This window comes from Gadus chalcogrammus, chromosome 17 (genome assembly GCF_026213295.1).
Source record: "Gadus chalcogrammus isolate NIFS_2021 chromosome 17, NIFS_Gcha_1.0, whole genome shotgun sequence".
NCBI lineage: Eukaryota > Metazoa > Chordata > Actinopteri > Gadiformes > Gadidae > Gadus > Gadus chalcogrammus.
Window position 1 is genome coordinate 2,965,972 of NC_079428.1, and position 16,067 is coordinate 2,982,038.

General features: G+C 44.8%; 1 protein-coding gene across 2 annotated transcripts; it reads left to right on the plus strand.

Annotated features, from left to right (window-relative positions):
* Positions 1-268: 268 nt before the first annotated feature.
* LOC130369729 (major histocompatibility complex class I-related gene protein-like) lies at positions 269-8,557 on the plus strand. 2 transcript variants are annotated; one of them, XM_056575234.1, is made up of 9 exons: positions 269-408; positions 1,277-1,540; positions 3,178-3,456; positions 4,570-4,869; positions 6,774-6,866; positions 7,028-7,029; positions 7,114-7,141; positions 7,719-7,786; positions 7,996-8,557. In XM_056575234.1, exons 1-9 carry the CDS (start codon positions 354-356, stop codon positions 8,005-8,007), a joined length of 1,101 nt encoding a protein of 366 aa, XP_056431209.1. In that variant the 5' UTR covers positions 269-353; the 3' UTR covers positions 8,008-8,557. The 2 variants fall into 2 exon arrangements, 1 of the variants encoding a protein (XP_056431209.1); XR_008892886.1 differs by lacking the exon at positions 7,028-7,029.
* Positions 8,558-16,067: the final 7,510 nt, after the last annotated feature.

The following is a 16,067-nucleotide window of genomic DNA, read 5'->3' on the forward strand; positions in this document are numbered from 1 at the left end:
TACATGAAACTTGATGTTTGTGTGTGTGTGTGTGTGTGTGTGTGTGTGTGTGTGTGTGTGTGTGTGTGTGTGTGTGTGTGTGTGTGTGTGTGTGTGTGTGTGTGTGTGTGTGTGTGTGTGTGTGTGTGTGTGTGTGTGTGTGTGTGTGTGTGTGTGTGTGTTTAAGTTAGTTTCACTTTAGGTTCTCCTGGTAACTAATGACGTCAAAGCCATATTGAATTCCTACTGGTCCAGACCGGCCTCCCTCTCGCACCGTCTCGTTTGCAGGTTTCCTGGTCAGTCCGTCTGATGCTGGAGTCGGAGTCGCGTCTCTGAGGATAATCTCATCGATCTGTTCTTCTGATTGCATCGATATGAAGGCGCTAATAGGGCTGCTGCTGTTGGTCTTTGGTCACGATGTGTCCTCGGGTAAGATCGATTACAGTTTTTAACTTTCAAAATGATCTTTCCAAATATTTCGTTTCTGGTTCCGGAAGAGACGACGCTTAGATTCCCTAATTTCGTTGAAAAGCATTTGATTATCCTCTCTAATGAGTTTAATCCACAGCATTATTTATATTTTACTGTGTATATTTAAACTAGGTTCAACTGTGAAAACGAAACCAGCGCACTGGATTGATGACGTCGTTCCTAAATGTACAATCTATTATCAGATCCAAAAATTAAACTTCAGTTAGGAGGGAATCCAATGTGTACTTTAAGTCTATTGTTAATCGTAAGTATTATATTAACACTCATAACAATCTTATTAACTCGTCAACGTTCTTGGAGAATCATCACGCGCACGTGCACACACACACACACACACACACACACACACACACACACACACACACACACACACACACACACACACACACACACACACACACACACACACACGTTGCTATCAATACATTATGAAATATAATAATTATTTTGCTATAGGCCTAGTAATTATTATCATTCCAATGATAGCCATCTGAAGATAGTTAAAATGCTGTAATTGAATACAGAAATTCACCAATATACTTAGAATTATAAAAACATTGGAATAGTTATTTAAATAATCGTTTGATATTATATAATGGATAGTATTAACCTGTTTGTCTCTCTTACTGTCTGTCTGCCGTGATGTACTGTATTAACCTGTTTATCTGTCTACCGTGATGTAGGCCAACTGTATTAACCTGTCTGTCCGTCTACAGTGATGTGCTGTATTAACCTGTCTGTCTGTCTCTCTGTCTGTCTGTCTCCGTGATGTACTGTATTAACCTGTCTGTCCGTCTGTCTACAGTGATTCACTCTCTGCATACTTTTGCAACGGCGTCGTCTGGACTCTCAACCTTCCCAGAGTTTTTGATTGTTCATATGGTGGATGAGGTTCAGATTGAGTACTATGACAGCAACACCCGGAGAATCATAACCAAACAGGACTGGGTGGACCAGGCCAACGAAGACCCAGGCTACCTGGAGAGTCAAACTGAAAGGAGAAAGGGTAACCAGCAGGTCGCCAAAGTCAGCATGGGGATTCTGAAGAAGCGCTTTAACCAGACAGGAGGTATGTTCATATCTAATGTCTGACCTCTCACATGGAGATAGCCATCATTTAACCCCAGAATAAAATGTAACCATACTCCTAAACACACACACACACACACACACACACACACACACACACACACACACACACACACACACACACACACACACACACACACACACACACACACACACACACACACACACACACACACACACACACACACACGGGGGCGGCCCTGCACATAATGTCACCACTTGCACCAACTGTTCAAATAAATTCAAAGAATGCAATTAAATACACTTTTTAATGAACCAGTCACTGCTAAATGATACAACTTATGTTTGTCCTTTATTGCTATAAAAAATATCGACTTTTCAACAACCCTGAACATTTCTTTATCATAAAAGATTGTATTCAAAAGGACAAAATGGCAACTCCAAAATACAAAAACAATTAAAGTCACAGAAAATGTTACGTGACATTTAGTTAAAGTAGTTAACGTCTACTAATATTATAAAATCTCCCCGCAGTGAATAATCAAGTCACATCTTCTTTAATCAAGGAAACTATTTGGGGGTCTACCGGCTGCATTACCGGCATGTAACCAGCAGGTGGTGAGGCTGTGCTGCCGTGTTTCTAAGCAGAATATTTGTTCCACTCCGTTGGTTTTTCATTCCCCAATACGAACACACACACACACATGTCTAGAAGTATGTGTATATATGTATACAAACACACAAGCACGCACACAGAAGCATCTCATCTGTGTTTGAATGCATTGAATGACCAGGGCACAGTAGCCTGTCTTCAGTCCTCCTGATTCAGCGGGGTCCCTGTCCCTGCCCTCGGCTCCTCTGAACAGCGATGCTCCTTTCAGTGCAGCAGTTTCCTGGTGCCGTACGTTTTCATCCAGATCAGTAACGCGTCTTCCTACAGTTCAGCAGACATGTCTTTAACCCTGGAGGTGATTGGGACTGTTTGGTGATCCGTTAAAGATAACCTCTGAACTGCTGAGGGAAGCCTCCTCTATATATCCACGGGGTAGGGGCTGTTGGGTGGTGTAGGGGCTGTAGGGGGGTGTAGGGGGGTTAGGGTGGAGTAGGGGGTGTAGGTGGTGTAGGGGCTGTAGGGTGGTGTAGGTGGTGTAGGGGGTGTAGGGTGGTGTAGGGTGGTGTCGGGTGGTGTAGGGGGGTTAGGGTGGAGTAGGGGGTGTAGGGGCTGTAGGGTGGACTAGGGTGGTGTAGGGGCTGTAGGGTGGAGTAGGGGGTGTAGGGTGGTGGAGGGGGTGTAGTGCAGAGGAGGTTGGTGTAGTTTGAGACTCCTTAATTAGTCCGGCATCATTTTAAACTAATTATTATCTTGTTAACCATTCTACATTATCCAGGTGTGTGGTGACTCCGTCACATAAAGACGTGTTCTGAAGAGGCTCCTATTTGTAGTCTTTGTGGTCTCATGTCCTTTAGAGTTTCTGCAGAGCTTCAGCCCAACAGTTAATGGATCTCTCTCTCTCTCTCTCTCTCTCTCTCTCTCTCTCTCTCTCTCTCTCTCTCTCTCTCTCTCTCTCTCTCTCTCTCTCTCTCTCTCTCTCTCTCTCTCTCTCTCTCTCTCTCTCTCTCTCTCTCTCTCTCTCTCTCTCTCTCTCTCTCTCTCAGGTGTCCACGTATATCAGAGGATGTCTGGTTGTGAGTGGGATGATGAGGATGGAACTACTGAGGGTTATCAGCAGTTTGGTTATGATGGAGAGGACTTCATATCGTTGGACCTGAAGACCATGACCTGGGTCGCTCCAGTGCATCAGGCTCTCACCACCAAACGGAGATGGGAAGGCTTAAGAGGTTGGAATCAAGAGTTGAAGAACTACTACGCCAAGGAGTGTGTTTATTGGCTGAAGAAGTACATGGCCTATGGGAAGAGCACTCTGCAGAGAACAGGTAGAGTCACATGACCTGGTGGTTGACGGACTCATGTTCTCTCTCTCTCTCTCTCTCTCTCTCTCTCTCTCTCTCTCTCTCTCTCTCTCTCTCTCTCTCTCTCTCTCTCTCTCTCTCTCTCTCTCTCTCTCTCTCTCTCTCTCTCTCTCTCTCTCTCTCTCTCTCTCTCTCTCTCTCTCTCTCTCTCTAGGACCGGCCCTGACCAATTTGGCGCCCTAGGCAAGATTTTTGCTGATGCCCCCTACCCCTTTGGATCACACTATCAAATCAACTACCAATGTTCAAACACTCAAGGCCAATTTCCACCGGAAACGGCACGGAAGCGGCACGGAAGCGGCACGGCAGCGAATCGCTTGCCGAAAATAATAGAAACCATCAAAGTCAACGTAGGCTATTCCCCTGGATACGGCACCGGCACGGAACCGTCCCCAAACCGGCACTTTCTTCCCCAAAGAGCTTTCTTCACGCACATTGTTGTTGTTAAAAAGCATCTCTTTACTTAAAACACAGCACAACTGTCGAGTAACTTGCACAACTCCAGCCCCTCCAGTCTAAAACTCTGGCCCTCTTAAAGAGCACCAGAATGGGTGTGGCTCAATTAGCCTATTAGCCACAGCTGCGGACTATCACGGCTAAACAGCCAGACAGGAGCACGTGAATCTTTTAAAACATGTTTAAAAACAGTGAAGATGCCATTCACATCCTCACAACCGTATTTAATGGGTTATAATATTGATGCATATATATTATGTAGGGTTTGAATATAACTCGTGAATAATATCGTATGAATAATTATTATAATTATGCACGTCTTGAGCCATAGTCGGAACGTGTCCGTGCCGCTTCCAGTGGGGATTGCAGTACGGAACACAGCCGGTTCGCTTCCTTGCCGATTCCAGTGGAAATTGGCCTTCAGAGAAGCTGCAAAGCTTTGTCTTTGAGACGCTTTGATTTTATTTTGGTCTCTCTGACCAAAATATTTAAAGTCCTAAAATAAACACGTGTTCTCTCTCTCCCTCTCTCTCCCTCTCTCCTTCCCTCCCTCCCTCCCTCTCTCCCCCTCTCGCTCTCCCCCCCTCTCTCTTCCCCCCCCCCTCCCCTCTCTCTCTCCAGAGCGTCCGCGGGTGTCTCTGCTCCAGAGGACCCCCTCCTCCCCAGTGGTGTGCCATGCTACAGGCTTCTTCCCCAACAGGGTGGTGGTGTTCTGGAGGAGAGACGGCCAGGAGCTCCATGAGCAGGTGGACCCCGGGGAGGTCCTCCCCAACCACGACGGGACCTTCCAGGTCAGCGTGGACCTGGACCTCACGGCCGTCCCACAGGAGGACTGGGGGAGGTACGAGTGTGTGGTCCAGCTGAAAGGCATCGAGGACATCTCCACCCCCCTGGACCCCACCCACATCAGGACCAACTCGGGTAAGACTGGTGTTGGAGGGGATGGAGGGGGGGAACACATGTCTCACATCCCAACCACTGCCAGGGGCCTCTACCCAGGCGCGTCGGTAGACCGGGGCATTCGAGGCTATAGCCCCGGATCGCTGTGCCGTCAAAAATAACATAAAAAAACATAATAATGATGAAAATAGCCCCGTAGAGTTTACTTCTTTATGGTTGCATTACCAGCAGACGCAGATGCAACATTGTAGACAGTGAAAACCGAAAGATTCGGACGTGTCCATATATGGGCAGATTTATAAATAATTTGTTGCAAAATGTTGCAAATTCAACGTCGGTATTCTTTCTTCTCTATGCACAGCGCGTCTCGTCGATATTGCTGTTTCGTGCTGTTAGCCTTTTATTGAGATCAGAGAGTGTTTAGAAAGACAGTAATACAATATCTTTGGTAAGATGGATATAAGAAGAGAGACCCGCAGTGAATTCAACCCCGTCCACTTGACATCGGGTAGGTGCATGACAGTGGTACCGTAAACCTTCAACAGCCCGGGATTTATTTGTTTCAATCACTGAACTTTCGAACAAAACTCTGGTTCAGCAAAGATGGGAAATACTATCAAATGTATTATTGAAATCAGTATGAATATTACCGTACATGTTGACCAGGCAATCGAATAACGCACACACGCATGCTCGCACACACGCATGTTCACACACGCATGCTCTCACACACACACACACACACACACACACACACACACACACACACACACACACACACACACACACACACACACACACACACACACACACACACACACACACACACACACACACACACACACACACACGTATCGGGACAGTCGGGAGAATTCCCGGTGGGCCGTTAACGTTCCGGGATGCCGGGCTGATTACTGCGGAATATCAATATTGCGTTTATAAAAGTTCCTTGCAGCGCCGTCCGGCAGCCTGAGCTGTGCAACAGCGACCTCTCACTCACTAACACACGCAACACTCACAAACTGTCAACGAAGGCATACAAGTTAGGAGATTTGAGTATTCCTAGAGTGCCTGGGTCTACCTGGACACTGCTGAAGCTACTGGGTAGACACACAGCTCTCCGGATTAGCTCAGTGCAGCAGAACACGATGGATTGTGGGTAAATGAGTTCTATGTATAGGGCTAAGCTCAGATCAGTACCTGATAGGCCTTTCACACCGCCGCAAAATCTGAGCGCTAGTTCGGAGCTAGAGCCAGAGTGTTTTGGTTTCACAACGCCAGAGAGACGGCTCTGGCCTGTAAAGACCAGTTCAACTCCAACCCCAGGATTGAGCTGGGCTAGAAAGAGACGTGCCTTTACGCCAGGGGCAGGGGGCGGGGTTATCCTTACCTTCATAAACAGGAAGACCAACGAAGACCGGCATCTTTAAAAACACCGAAGTAAGCAATGGACGTGAAGACGAAAACGCAGTGGACCGTGGAGGAGACAACCCGTCTCCTTGGATTCTGGTCTTCTTCAGAGGTCCAGAACTAGTTAGAGGGAGCAACCCGGACAAAGGCTATCTTTGAACAGCTGCAGCCGTTTGCAGTGACGTGATGACGTTGCTCGCGCCGGCTCCATGGCTGGCTCTGGCCGGTGTGAAACCAACTGGTTCATAACTGGGATAAGGCTGGAACCAGTTTTGAACTGGCCCTAGCACCAGCCCGGAACTGGCTCTTGGTTATTTTTGGTGTGAAAGGCCTATGAGTGACCCTGAGCTCCAGAACAGGTTCTATATAGAGGAATATTGAGGCTGTGTTAGTTGTGATTGTAGCATCACGTGACCATAGACATGTGGTTCAATGATGGAGGGATGGATGAGGGAGGGTCTCTGTCCAACATCTATTATTAAACACCTGATTTTATTTTCTTAATTTACCTTCAGGGGACAAGAGTCACATCCTTGCTTTCATCCTCACTGGTGTTGCTGTTGTTGTTGCTGTTGTTGTTGGAGTCTTTCTGTACCGGAAGAGGGGCGGTGAGTGAATCAAACTCTCCAGGAGGACTGACACCTGATCTCCACCTGCTCCTACTTCCTGTCCCCTTCCTAGACTCTGATTGGTTGTCTTCACACACTGGTGGTCTGGTTAAACCTCCACCTCTGAATGATGAACCTCCTCCAATGTCGTGTCCATAGAGATGTTGTGGCATTAAGAATATGAAAGTCTAATAACATGAGGATATTCACCACGGTTACAACACTAATCATTTCTCTTGATCCTTAGTTTGCTAAAAAGCGTCACAAACCAGTTGGTGAGTATAATTTGTTTTTACTGCTCTTACGATTAACGCCACTACCAACACCGAGATCTTGGTGCATTGTCTAGCTTACTGGACTATACAGCTCTATACATATAGATACATCTTGCTTACTGGACTATACAGCTCTGTAGATCTAGACACATCTAGCTCACTGGACTATACAGCTCTGTAGATCTAGATACATCTAGCTCACTGGACTATACTGCTCTATAGATCTAGATACATCTATCTTACTGGATTATACAGCTCTATAAATCTAGATACATCTAGCTCACTGGACTATACAGCTCTGTAGATCTAGATACATCTAGCTCACTGGACTATACAGCTCTGTATATTTAGTTACATCTATTCATCTTGCTCACTGGAAAATACAGCTCTATAAATCTAGAAACATCTTGCTTACTGGACTATACAGCTCTATAGATCTAGATATATCTAGCTCAGTGGACTATACAGCTCTATGGATCTAGATACATCTAGCTCACTCTGGACTATACAGCTCTGTAGATCTAGATACATCTAGCTCAGTCATGACTTCACCTCCTCCCATTCTGCTACTTCCCAGATTCTGACACCAGCTCTGAGAACACTGAGGGGCAGAAACTGGCTCCTGAGTACCAACCTCTGTCCACAGTCAGTATTTCATCACTTTACAATACTTATTCTGTAATACATTTCAGTTATATTTATTTATCACAGCAATAGTGATAGTAATATTTTAACATTACTTCATCACAATAATAGTTGAACAGTACTTCATCACAGTTATATGTTAACAGTACATCATCAAAGTGATAGTGTGTTTAATGTTTAATGCTGACTTGTGCTTCCTTGCTGTTTAGGGTCAAAGTTAAATCATGAAGAGGCTTCTCACGTTCAGCTTCCTAAACCAGGATGGAGTGGATCGCGGTTCATTTATAATCCTTAATATCAGGCTTGGGACTTCAGCTAACTGCAGGGTCTGCATTTGCTAAATTACAATATTCATACTTAACTCTATTTTGATAACAATCATCGATCTGAAATAAGTGTAAATCAATTCCATATCTCTATTTGTGATGGATTTGATTAACTCTGCCGCTTAACGTTATAACCTTTTAATTATCTTATATTGTTTGGTAATATTTAAGTTTCAAATAATGTTCAAAGATTCTGAATCAAGATTTTGGACGGTGAGTTTCGGTCGAGTTTCAATACAATAATCGATTAATTTAATGTGTTTCCTCAAAATATATAATTTGAGAGTTCTGCTAGCTAGAGAATTGCATTGCTGCATAATCGTGCTGGGCTGCTTTAGCCTTGATTCTCTTTGCTGTATTTTCTGCGTTCTTTGGGGAATTGGATGGTATATACTTGGGTTATTCTGTCAATAAAATACATAAAAATCGTTTTGCCTATTTAATATGCTTATTGTTAGGTTAGGTTTACATACTTTGTTTAGAGTTGAGGTTTATTATTAAAGGTGAATCCTTAAGATTAAATTGACAAATATAAACTGATTGATTTTTAAATATGAAATTGAATTTAAAAATACAGAAATTAATAATTAAAAATTCTTGGATTAAGTTATAAAAAACTGAGAAGCGATGTGATAGATATACATTCACAAAAACATTTAACGGCATTAATGATTTTAGGTTATTTAGATAGGTATTTTTAGTCTTTCATTTATTCAGTATTTGATAATATCCTATGATATACAATATGAACACAATTGTACAAAGGTAAATAGCTTTAACATCAAGCAAACAGATACATTCTTTCTGCAGATCAAATAATAGAATGTATAAATCCTCATTCAGTTCCCCACCCAGCTAGCGTGTAGGACGAATGGCTGCCGGGTGATTCAGGCCCAGGGCTGATCTGACTGGTTTGGAGACAGTCTGCCTGGGCGACCTGATTGGCTGCCTGGGTCATCAGCACCACAACACCACCTGTACAAACTGCCACTACACCGGCCTCCATCTTGTCTCCTGACGTCAAAAGAACCGCCGAATGGCGGCTATGGTCACTGCATAGCAGGGGTGTAACATCCTTTTTTCAGGATGTTACAAAAGAAAAAAAATATTTGTTTAGAAAAACCAATATATATATTTGTTTTCACTATGGCAGCGCCGTCTGCTCAGTGTGTGGTGACTAGAGGGCCAGCCTCTCTGTAAAGTGGTGGTAGAGTGGCGGTTACTTTGGATTTGTGCCATAAATGTGCTGAGTTACATGAGTGTTGGTCTAGACCAGTAGGTCTAGGCCTATTGCTTTAATATGTGTGGTAATGAGAAAGAAGCAGAATTGGTAAACATGTTGATTTTTACAATTATGATTAGTTCCAGTTTCCATATTTGGCAAGCAACACAGATCAATCTTCTTCTGAATGTGTGCGCGTGCAGGCTGGAGTCCTTTTTTGATGACATCATAAATGTATTCATTGATTAAAGGAACCAAACCAAAACTATATACGCCACCACAAGCCTCACAAAACAAACATAATTTTTAAATTCCAACTACAACAACTTTACTGTTTACACTTACAGTAAACTAAAATAAGTGATATGCAGTATGATACAAAACCCTACACCTCACCTACAAAGCTCTCCACAACCTAGCCCCCAGTTACCTCTGCGACCTCCTCCAAGAATACACTCCCTCCCGCTCCCTCCGCTCAACCTCTGCTGGACTACTATGTATTCCCACATCACGACTCACTACTATGGGTGCCCGGTCATTCAGCTGTTCAGCACCCAGGCTCTGGAACTCCCTCCCCCCACACATAAAACAGTCAGACACCATTACAACCTTCAAGTCACAACTCAAAACTCACCTGTTCAAGCTCGCACACAACGTCTAACTGATCACTGTTTTGATTGTTTGTTTGTTTTGTTTTGTCTTGTTATGTTATGTTATGTTTTTTATTTTTTTCACAATGTCTTGTTTTTTAAACGATTTATGATGACTATATATTCTGTAAGGTGACCTTGGATGTCTTGAAAGGCGCCTCTAAATCAAATGTATTATTATTATGATCAAATGAAGATCATAACCAATGAAATTATTTAATTATTCTTTATTCAATCAAACTAAGCTTATCATTTAATGTGCATTGCATTGGCTATGCGCAAGGAGGGAAGTAGTGAAAATAAAACAAAACTTTTGACTCAATTGACTTGTGTAGAATAGATGCACTACCAGTAGCACTATCGAGTTATCGCATGCAAGCTAACAGAATGACTCATCTAACCCCACATGAAATGCTTACAGGTCGACCCATGCCTTCACCTACATTTCGAGGGCCCCATAAGGGGCTTCCATTAGAGCAAATAGAAAGAGAATTAAGAGACTGCCATGCATGAGTTTATAATCCAACAAGAGAAACACAAAGTTCCAGAGCCAGAGGAGCCATATGCAGACACACCCGGAGCCGCTAACTTCCCAGGACCAGACCCGGCCGCGCCAGGAGCCACAACCACATGACGCAATCGAATAACGGCAGGATTTGAATCAGTTCTGTTTTGAAGGTCCACCGTTAACAGAAAGGTTGATTGGATCAATTATATATACTATAATCAACAACGGTTTGTCAATTTGACCACTGATGCAGTCAAAGGACTATCAGAACAATTAGATGCCACCTCCCGAATGACCCATCAGAATAGGCTAGCCTTGGACATGTTATTGGCAGAGCGAGGAGGGGTGTGTGAGATGATAGGGACGACATGTACTTTATCCCCAACAACACAGCTCCAGATGAGTCGGTGGCCAGGGCGCTGGCAGGGTTACAGTCCCTCAGATTAGAGTTGGCAGAGAACTCGGGCATTAATGACGCTTTCACCGGACGATGGGGAACCTGTTTGCGGTGAGCGCTCCAGGAGCACCAGGTGCCATCCAAGCTTACATGGAGATCAAGTGTGAACCCGTGAACACAGACGAGGATCCACCAGAGGGGCCCGAGCTGATCCGGTTGGACGGTTGGGAACATGTTCCTAACTTCTGGTACGGGCGAGTTGACGATTGGACGCCAGGAGGAGGCTCACATGTGATCGTGCTAGTGACCTCTACATGTGAGCCACGCCCTTGACGAAATGGAACAAACATTGGACTCACAAACTACAGGATCTGATGACAGCAAAGAGGAGCAACGACTACAGGAATGTCCAAAAGCCCAAACATACATACAGCGCACCAATACATGAAGATCACCTGAATCATTCTAAATCTATGCATATCTGAAGGGAATTTTTTAATCTAAAATGTATTCTTATGTCACTTATTTTTGTGGAGTTGCAATTCAATGCATGCTGAAAGTGTAACTCTTTGTGTCACACATAGTTAGAATTATTTGATGGGTTTTCTATGAGGGAACTGACATGTTTGCTTTTTAGAATCTATGATTGATGATGGATAACATAATTATTTTTTGACCACTGATTTAGTGATGATTGATTGACATGGTGATGTATGTCTGACTTCTTTGTTGTTGAGTGAGGCTTGCAGCCCACTGTGTATTCCATGTGATACTTACTATACTTTCATATATTTTTATATGGTTTGTAGAAGGGCTTCCCAAGGAGGGAATACATTCACACACTCATAATAACAGGCCACACATGTCCTTGGAGCCTAGGGAGGAGTCCGACTCATGCAAGGAGCCATTCATTCATGCATCAATTCTGGAGATACCAGCAGGCCAGGTGACGCTCGTGGCCACAAAAAAATAAATTCCCGCACATAAGGGTCAGCAACAAGCCACAAACCAAGTTGCAATGCCCACACATAGCCACAAAGGACCAACACCAAGTTTTACAGTCACAACCCATAGCCCAGGGGACCAGAATGCTCCAGGCAGGGCATCCACAGATGCCAAGCTAAGCCTCCAGGCATGCCGATACAATTCCCCTCCTTTAGCTTCATAGATATCATACCAAACCTTCACCAAATAAAGTGAGTAACAAGACGAAGAACAGGGCGGTACTCACCACAGGTCCACAGCCATCGCAGGCCAACCGCTCCGTGTCCCGCCGCACCGGCACCTCGTTTCCAGGCGACCAGCCCGCGCCTTAAGTCCAGCCTTTCAACTCCACCGTGTACACACGAATACATAAGGTCCTCTCCTCGAAGACGCCCAGCAGCGTTTGACCATCGGGTTACTTTCCCTCACCGAATCTCACCTGCTGACCCAGGGACTCTCCACTCAGCCTCAAACTCTGAGCCCCCCTCGCCCACTCAGCTGCTGATACTTAGCAGTGACGAGCCCCTCAACACCGCCCCCTCTGGGTGATGTCAGTACTGACCCTAACCCTAAGCACCCTGAAGCTAACCCTGTTCCTAGTAGCACATGTTGACACCCTTACAGACGTGTTATGATATGACATATTTGGAGACTAATTCCTCACAAATAAACAGTCCAAAGTGTCCAGTGTGAGGAACGCAGAAGAGGGGTCCCCCTCCCAGGGACGGTTAGGGGGCTTTCCCGAAGGCACCAGAGGTGGTCCGGAGTGGGATGGGGGGTCCAATAGGCAGCCAATTGCGTTTAGCCCCCAAACACAATTTGCCTCAAAGAATTTTGTTGTAGGCCGAAAACAACAATTTATTGAAAAAATTATTATTGGTTTTTCGTCCCACTCTGTAGTCAATTATGCTAATTAGAGAGTTAACCACCAGATAGAGGGACAAGCCGCGTGGTTCCCTGAGCCTGATTCAGGATCAGAGGTCGAATTAAACCAACTGCTCGACTAAAGGGAACAGAAAGTGCAGAAGACAAGATCCGGGACAGACGAACGGCCTCCTCTGAAGGCAGGAATGGCGTCTCACTCGGGGTACACAGGTGGGTGCGCCCGGCCGCTTCGTGTGCAGCGTAGCGCCGTGTGGTTTGTACATCAACTCATAAACGACGCCAATGTCCCTCCAACAGAAGACCTCCAGGCGTGGGACAGCCCTGAGAGGGTCCACCCTCTCCGCCCACGTGACAACCTCAGAGTCAACAGAGCGCTGTTCGCCACGACCAGCAGGGACAGGGTCTGCCCCCCCGGCCCCCCGGTGACAGCGAGGGAGAGCTGCAGACCCACCCCGACGCCACAGGAAGCCCCGCCCTTCGACGGCACCGCCGACCACAGCTCCCAGTACCGGCCCCCCGCCGCCCGGCCCCGGAGGCCCCCGGCCCGGCCCGCCTACCAACCCCCCGGGCCCCCTCTGACTGGGGTCCACACCAGCCACACGGACTCCTGACCGGGGCGGGGCGCGGCCCGGACGAGGAGGCGTCGCCGTTGGGCGGAGGAGGAGGTCGAGGGGTCACGGTGGGGTCATGGAGGTCAGGGCGATGGTGCAGACGTGGATCAGGCGTGGTGGACGTCCGGCTCAGGGACCGCCGCTCTGCTGATGCAATAAGTAATAAACCAGCTTAGGGGGTCACTGCAGCTGGCGACCTTTGACTCCATGTTTATACCTCCGCACACGACGGGGTGCAAAGGTCAAATAAAATGACGTTTCAACTGCACTGTATTGTAGAAGAAAGAAAATGGTTTGTATTATAGACCACACTAATGAACATTGTCATTTGTTATTCAAATATTATTAACACCAAACTATTCAAATACTGTATTTAAGCTGACATTAAGAATTATGCTTAAAATGCATATTGTCACAACTTGCACTAACTGTTCAAATAAGTTCAAAGAACGCATTTAAATTTTTTTTTTAATAAACCAGTCACTGCCAAAATAATACATCTGATGCTTGACGTTTATTGCTATAAAAAAAATTGACTTTTCAGCGACCAAGAAATTGAATGCTTTCTCACCAAAGGCATTCTTGTACCTTATACACACAACATGTACAACTAGGAAACATTTGACCAAAAAGCTCGGGCCATGATGATCTTCTCCGTCTTCGAGATGAGCTATACGTTTGACAGCACGGGAAGTTATGTTAGAAGAAATGTATGTTAGTGTGGAGAAAAGTCAAACATTTGTGCTAAATTGAGATCATGGTTGTGTTGTTGTGTACTAAAGTGAGATCATCATTGTGTTGTGTTGTTGTGTACTAAAGTGAGATCATCATTGTGTTGTGTTGTGTTCCATAGGTGGAGCAGGGTGAAGAGAAAACACCATCACCAGCTGCCAACACACTAAATGGCATCCAATGAGTTTGACCTGTAATGGTCTGTGTCCAAAAAGCGTCTTGTTCCAGCGTCTTGTTCCAGCGTCTGATTTCCTTCTGTGCGGCCGCTCCCAGCTTCTTGTTGAAAACATCTCAACCTTTCAGAAACACGCTGGGGTCACAAAGTTAAACTAACGAATCGTAATATATGAGATGGGCGGACTGGTCTGCCCTGTAAAGTTTGAAACTGGTGTACAAACTTGTTCCAGCGATGTCCGTATACCCGGATATCATCATGATCTGTCAATTATAGATAATATAAAGGCCTGTGTGTGAATCACAAGCTGAGCAGGAAGTTCTCTACGAATAGTCAAATATCCTAACCTTTATGCCTCCTTTACTTAACCTTTGGGGAAAACGTCATCGGGTCAAGGGGAGATGAAAAGGTGCTTCCTTTCGAACATAGGAAAGAACAGCACTGTTTAAAATGAATTCGACTCCACTTTTCCTAAACGACGTCATTGCGCGACGACGAGCATAGCTGACCTCTAGCGTCTCTAGCGTGGAACTAAAGTTTACCGAAGTTGGACTACAACAAGCGCTCTGTCGATCCATGCATTCTTATGGTATTGATTTCAATCAGGATGTCACCAACAGTGAGAATGACTTAGGTCGGATATGGGCACACACACACACAAACTCCACATCTATATGTATATCTATGTGTATATATCTTGTCACATGAGTCTTCAGCAGTAATTGATAAATGTTCAGGCGCAGTAAACCGATATCCCGCCCGCGTCGCCTCGTCTGAACCCACGCGGGGAAGAGAGTCACTTTCTCTTTCAGAAGACCACGTGATTTATTTGATATCGCTACTGATGACCTAGAAAATAAACAAACTACATTTATACACTATTGGTCAAGACTTATTAACGAGACGCCTACATGGTTGGGTTCTCCAATGATATGCAAATTTGAAGCGTTCATGAGCGAAAACATCCCACAAAATAATATCTCATAAAGCCGCCCCAGCTTAACATAAGCCACTCTGGCTCAGGTGAGGTAACCCCTCCCACTTTATGGCTTAGTTGAGATAACCCCTCCCACTTTATGACTCAGAAGAGGTAATCGCTCCCACTTTATGACTCGGAGGAGGTAACCCCTCCCACTTTATGGGTCAGCGAAGATAACCCCTCGCACTGTCGCTCTGCATCCACAGGCTGTGACTGCCTTCTAGTGGAGGAAATGAAAGCAGAGGAAGACCGGGTGGTGTACAGTATTATGAATAAATGTTGCTGTTTTAGATTATGCTTTATAATGCTTATAATGCCACTGTTACTGATAGTTACTGATGTTATTATCCAGCTTTTGCTGTTATGGGTGGATAATTATCTATGTAATCGAAATCTACAGTTGGTTTATAAAATAACCAATGTGAAGTTACGAATACATTAGAGTTACACGTAAAGCAGCTGTTGCTGTTTTAGGTGGATAATGTGATTGCACCAAACAATTAAATAAATTAAGAATTTTAAAACATTCTGTTGAATGAATAGTTGTTTTATTTGCACACTAACAGGTTAACGTTAAAACATACAGACGCAGGCGTATTGCCTCCAAATGTATGTTGGGTAATAAATGTTTTAATCGCATAGCTGCCCACAGAATCGATGCGTCCTCGTCAATCACTTGTCAACAGTGCAGAATTCGACTAACCACCCTGAGCACTGAGCAGGTTATTAAAGAGACACAATATTCAAATTGTTGACATTCTATGGAAAAAATAACATTCTAATCGCTAAATTAACAAAAAGTCAATTTGAAT

What these genes read in the sequence shown, in the direction of transcription:
- LOC130369729 (XM_056575234.1), top strand. Translation starts at nt 354, where the DNA reads ATGAAGGCGCTAATAGGGCTGCTGCTGTTGGTCTTTGGTCACGATGTG. An exon ending in GAGCACTCTGCAGAGAACAG is followed by an intron (nt 3,457 to 4,569) that starts GTAGAGTCACAT and finishes CTCTCTCTCCAG; the next exon opens with AGCGTCCGCGGGTGTCTCTG. An exon ending in AAAGCGTCACAAACCAGTTG is followed by an intron (nt 7,142 to 7,718) that starts GTGAGTATAATT and finishes GCTACTTCCCAG; the next exon opens with ATTCTGACACCAGCTCTGAG.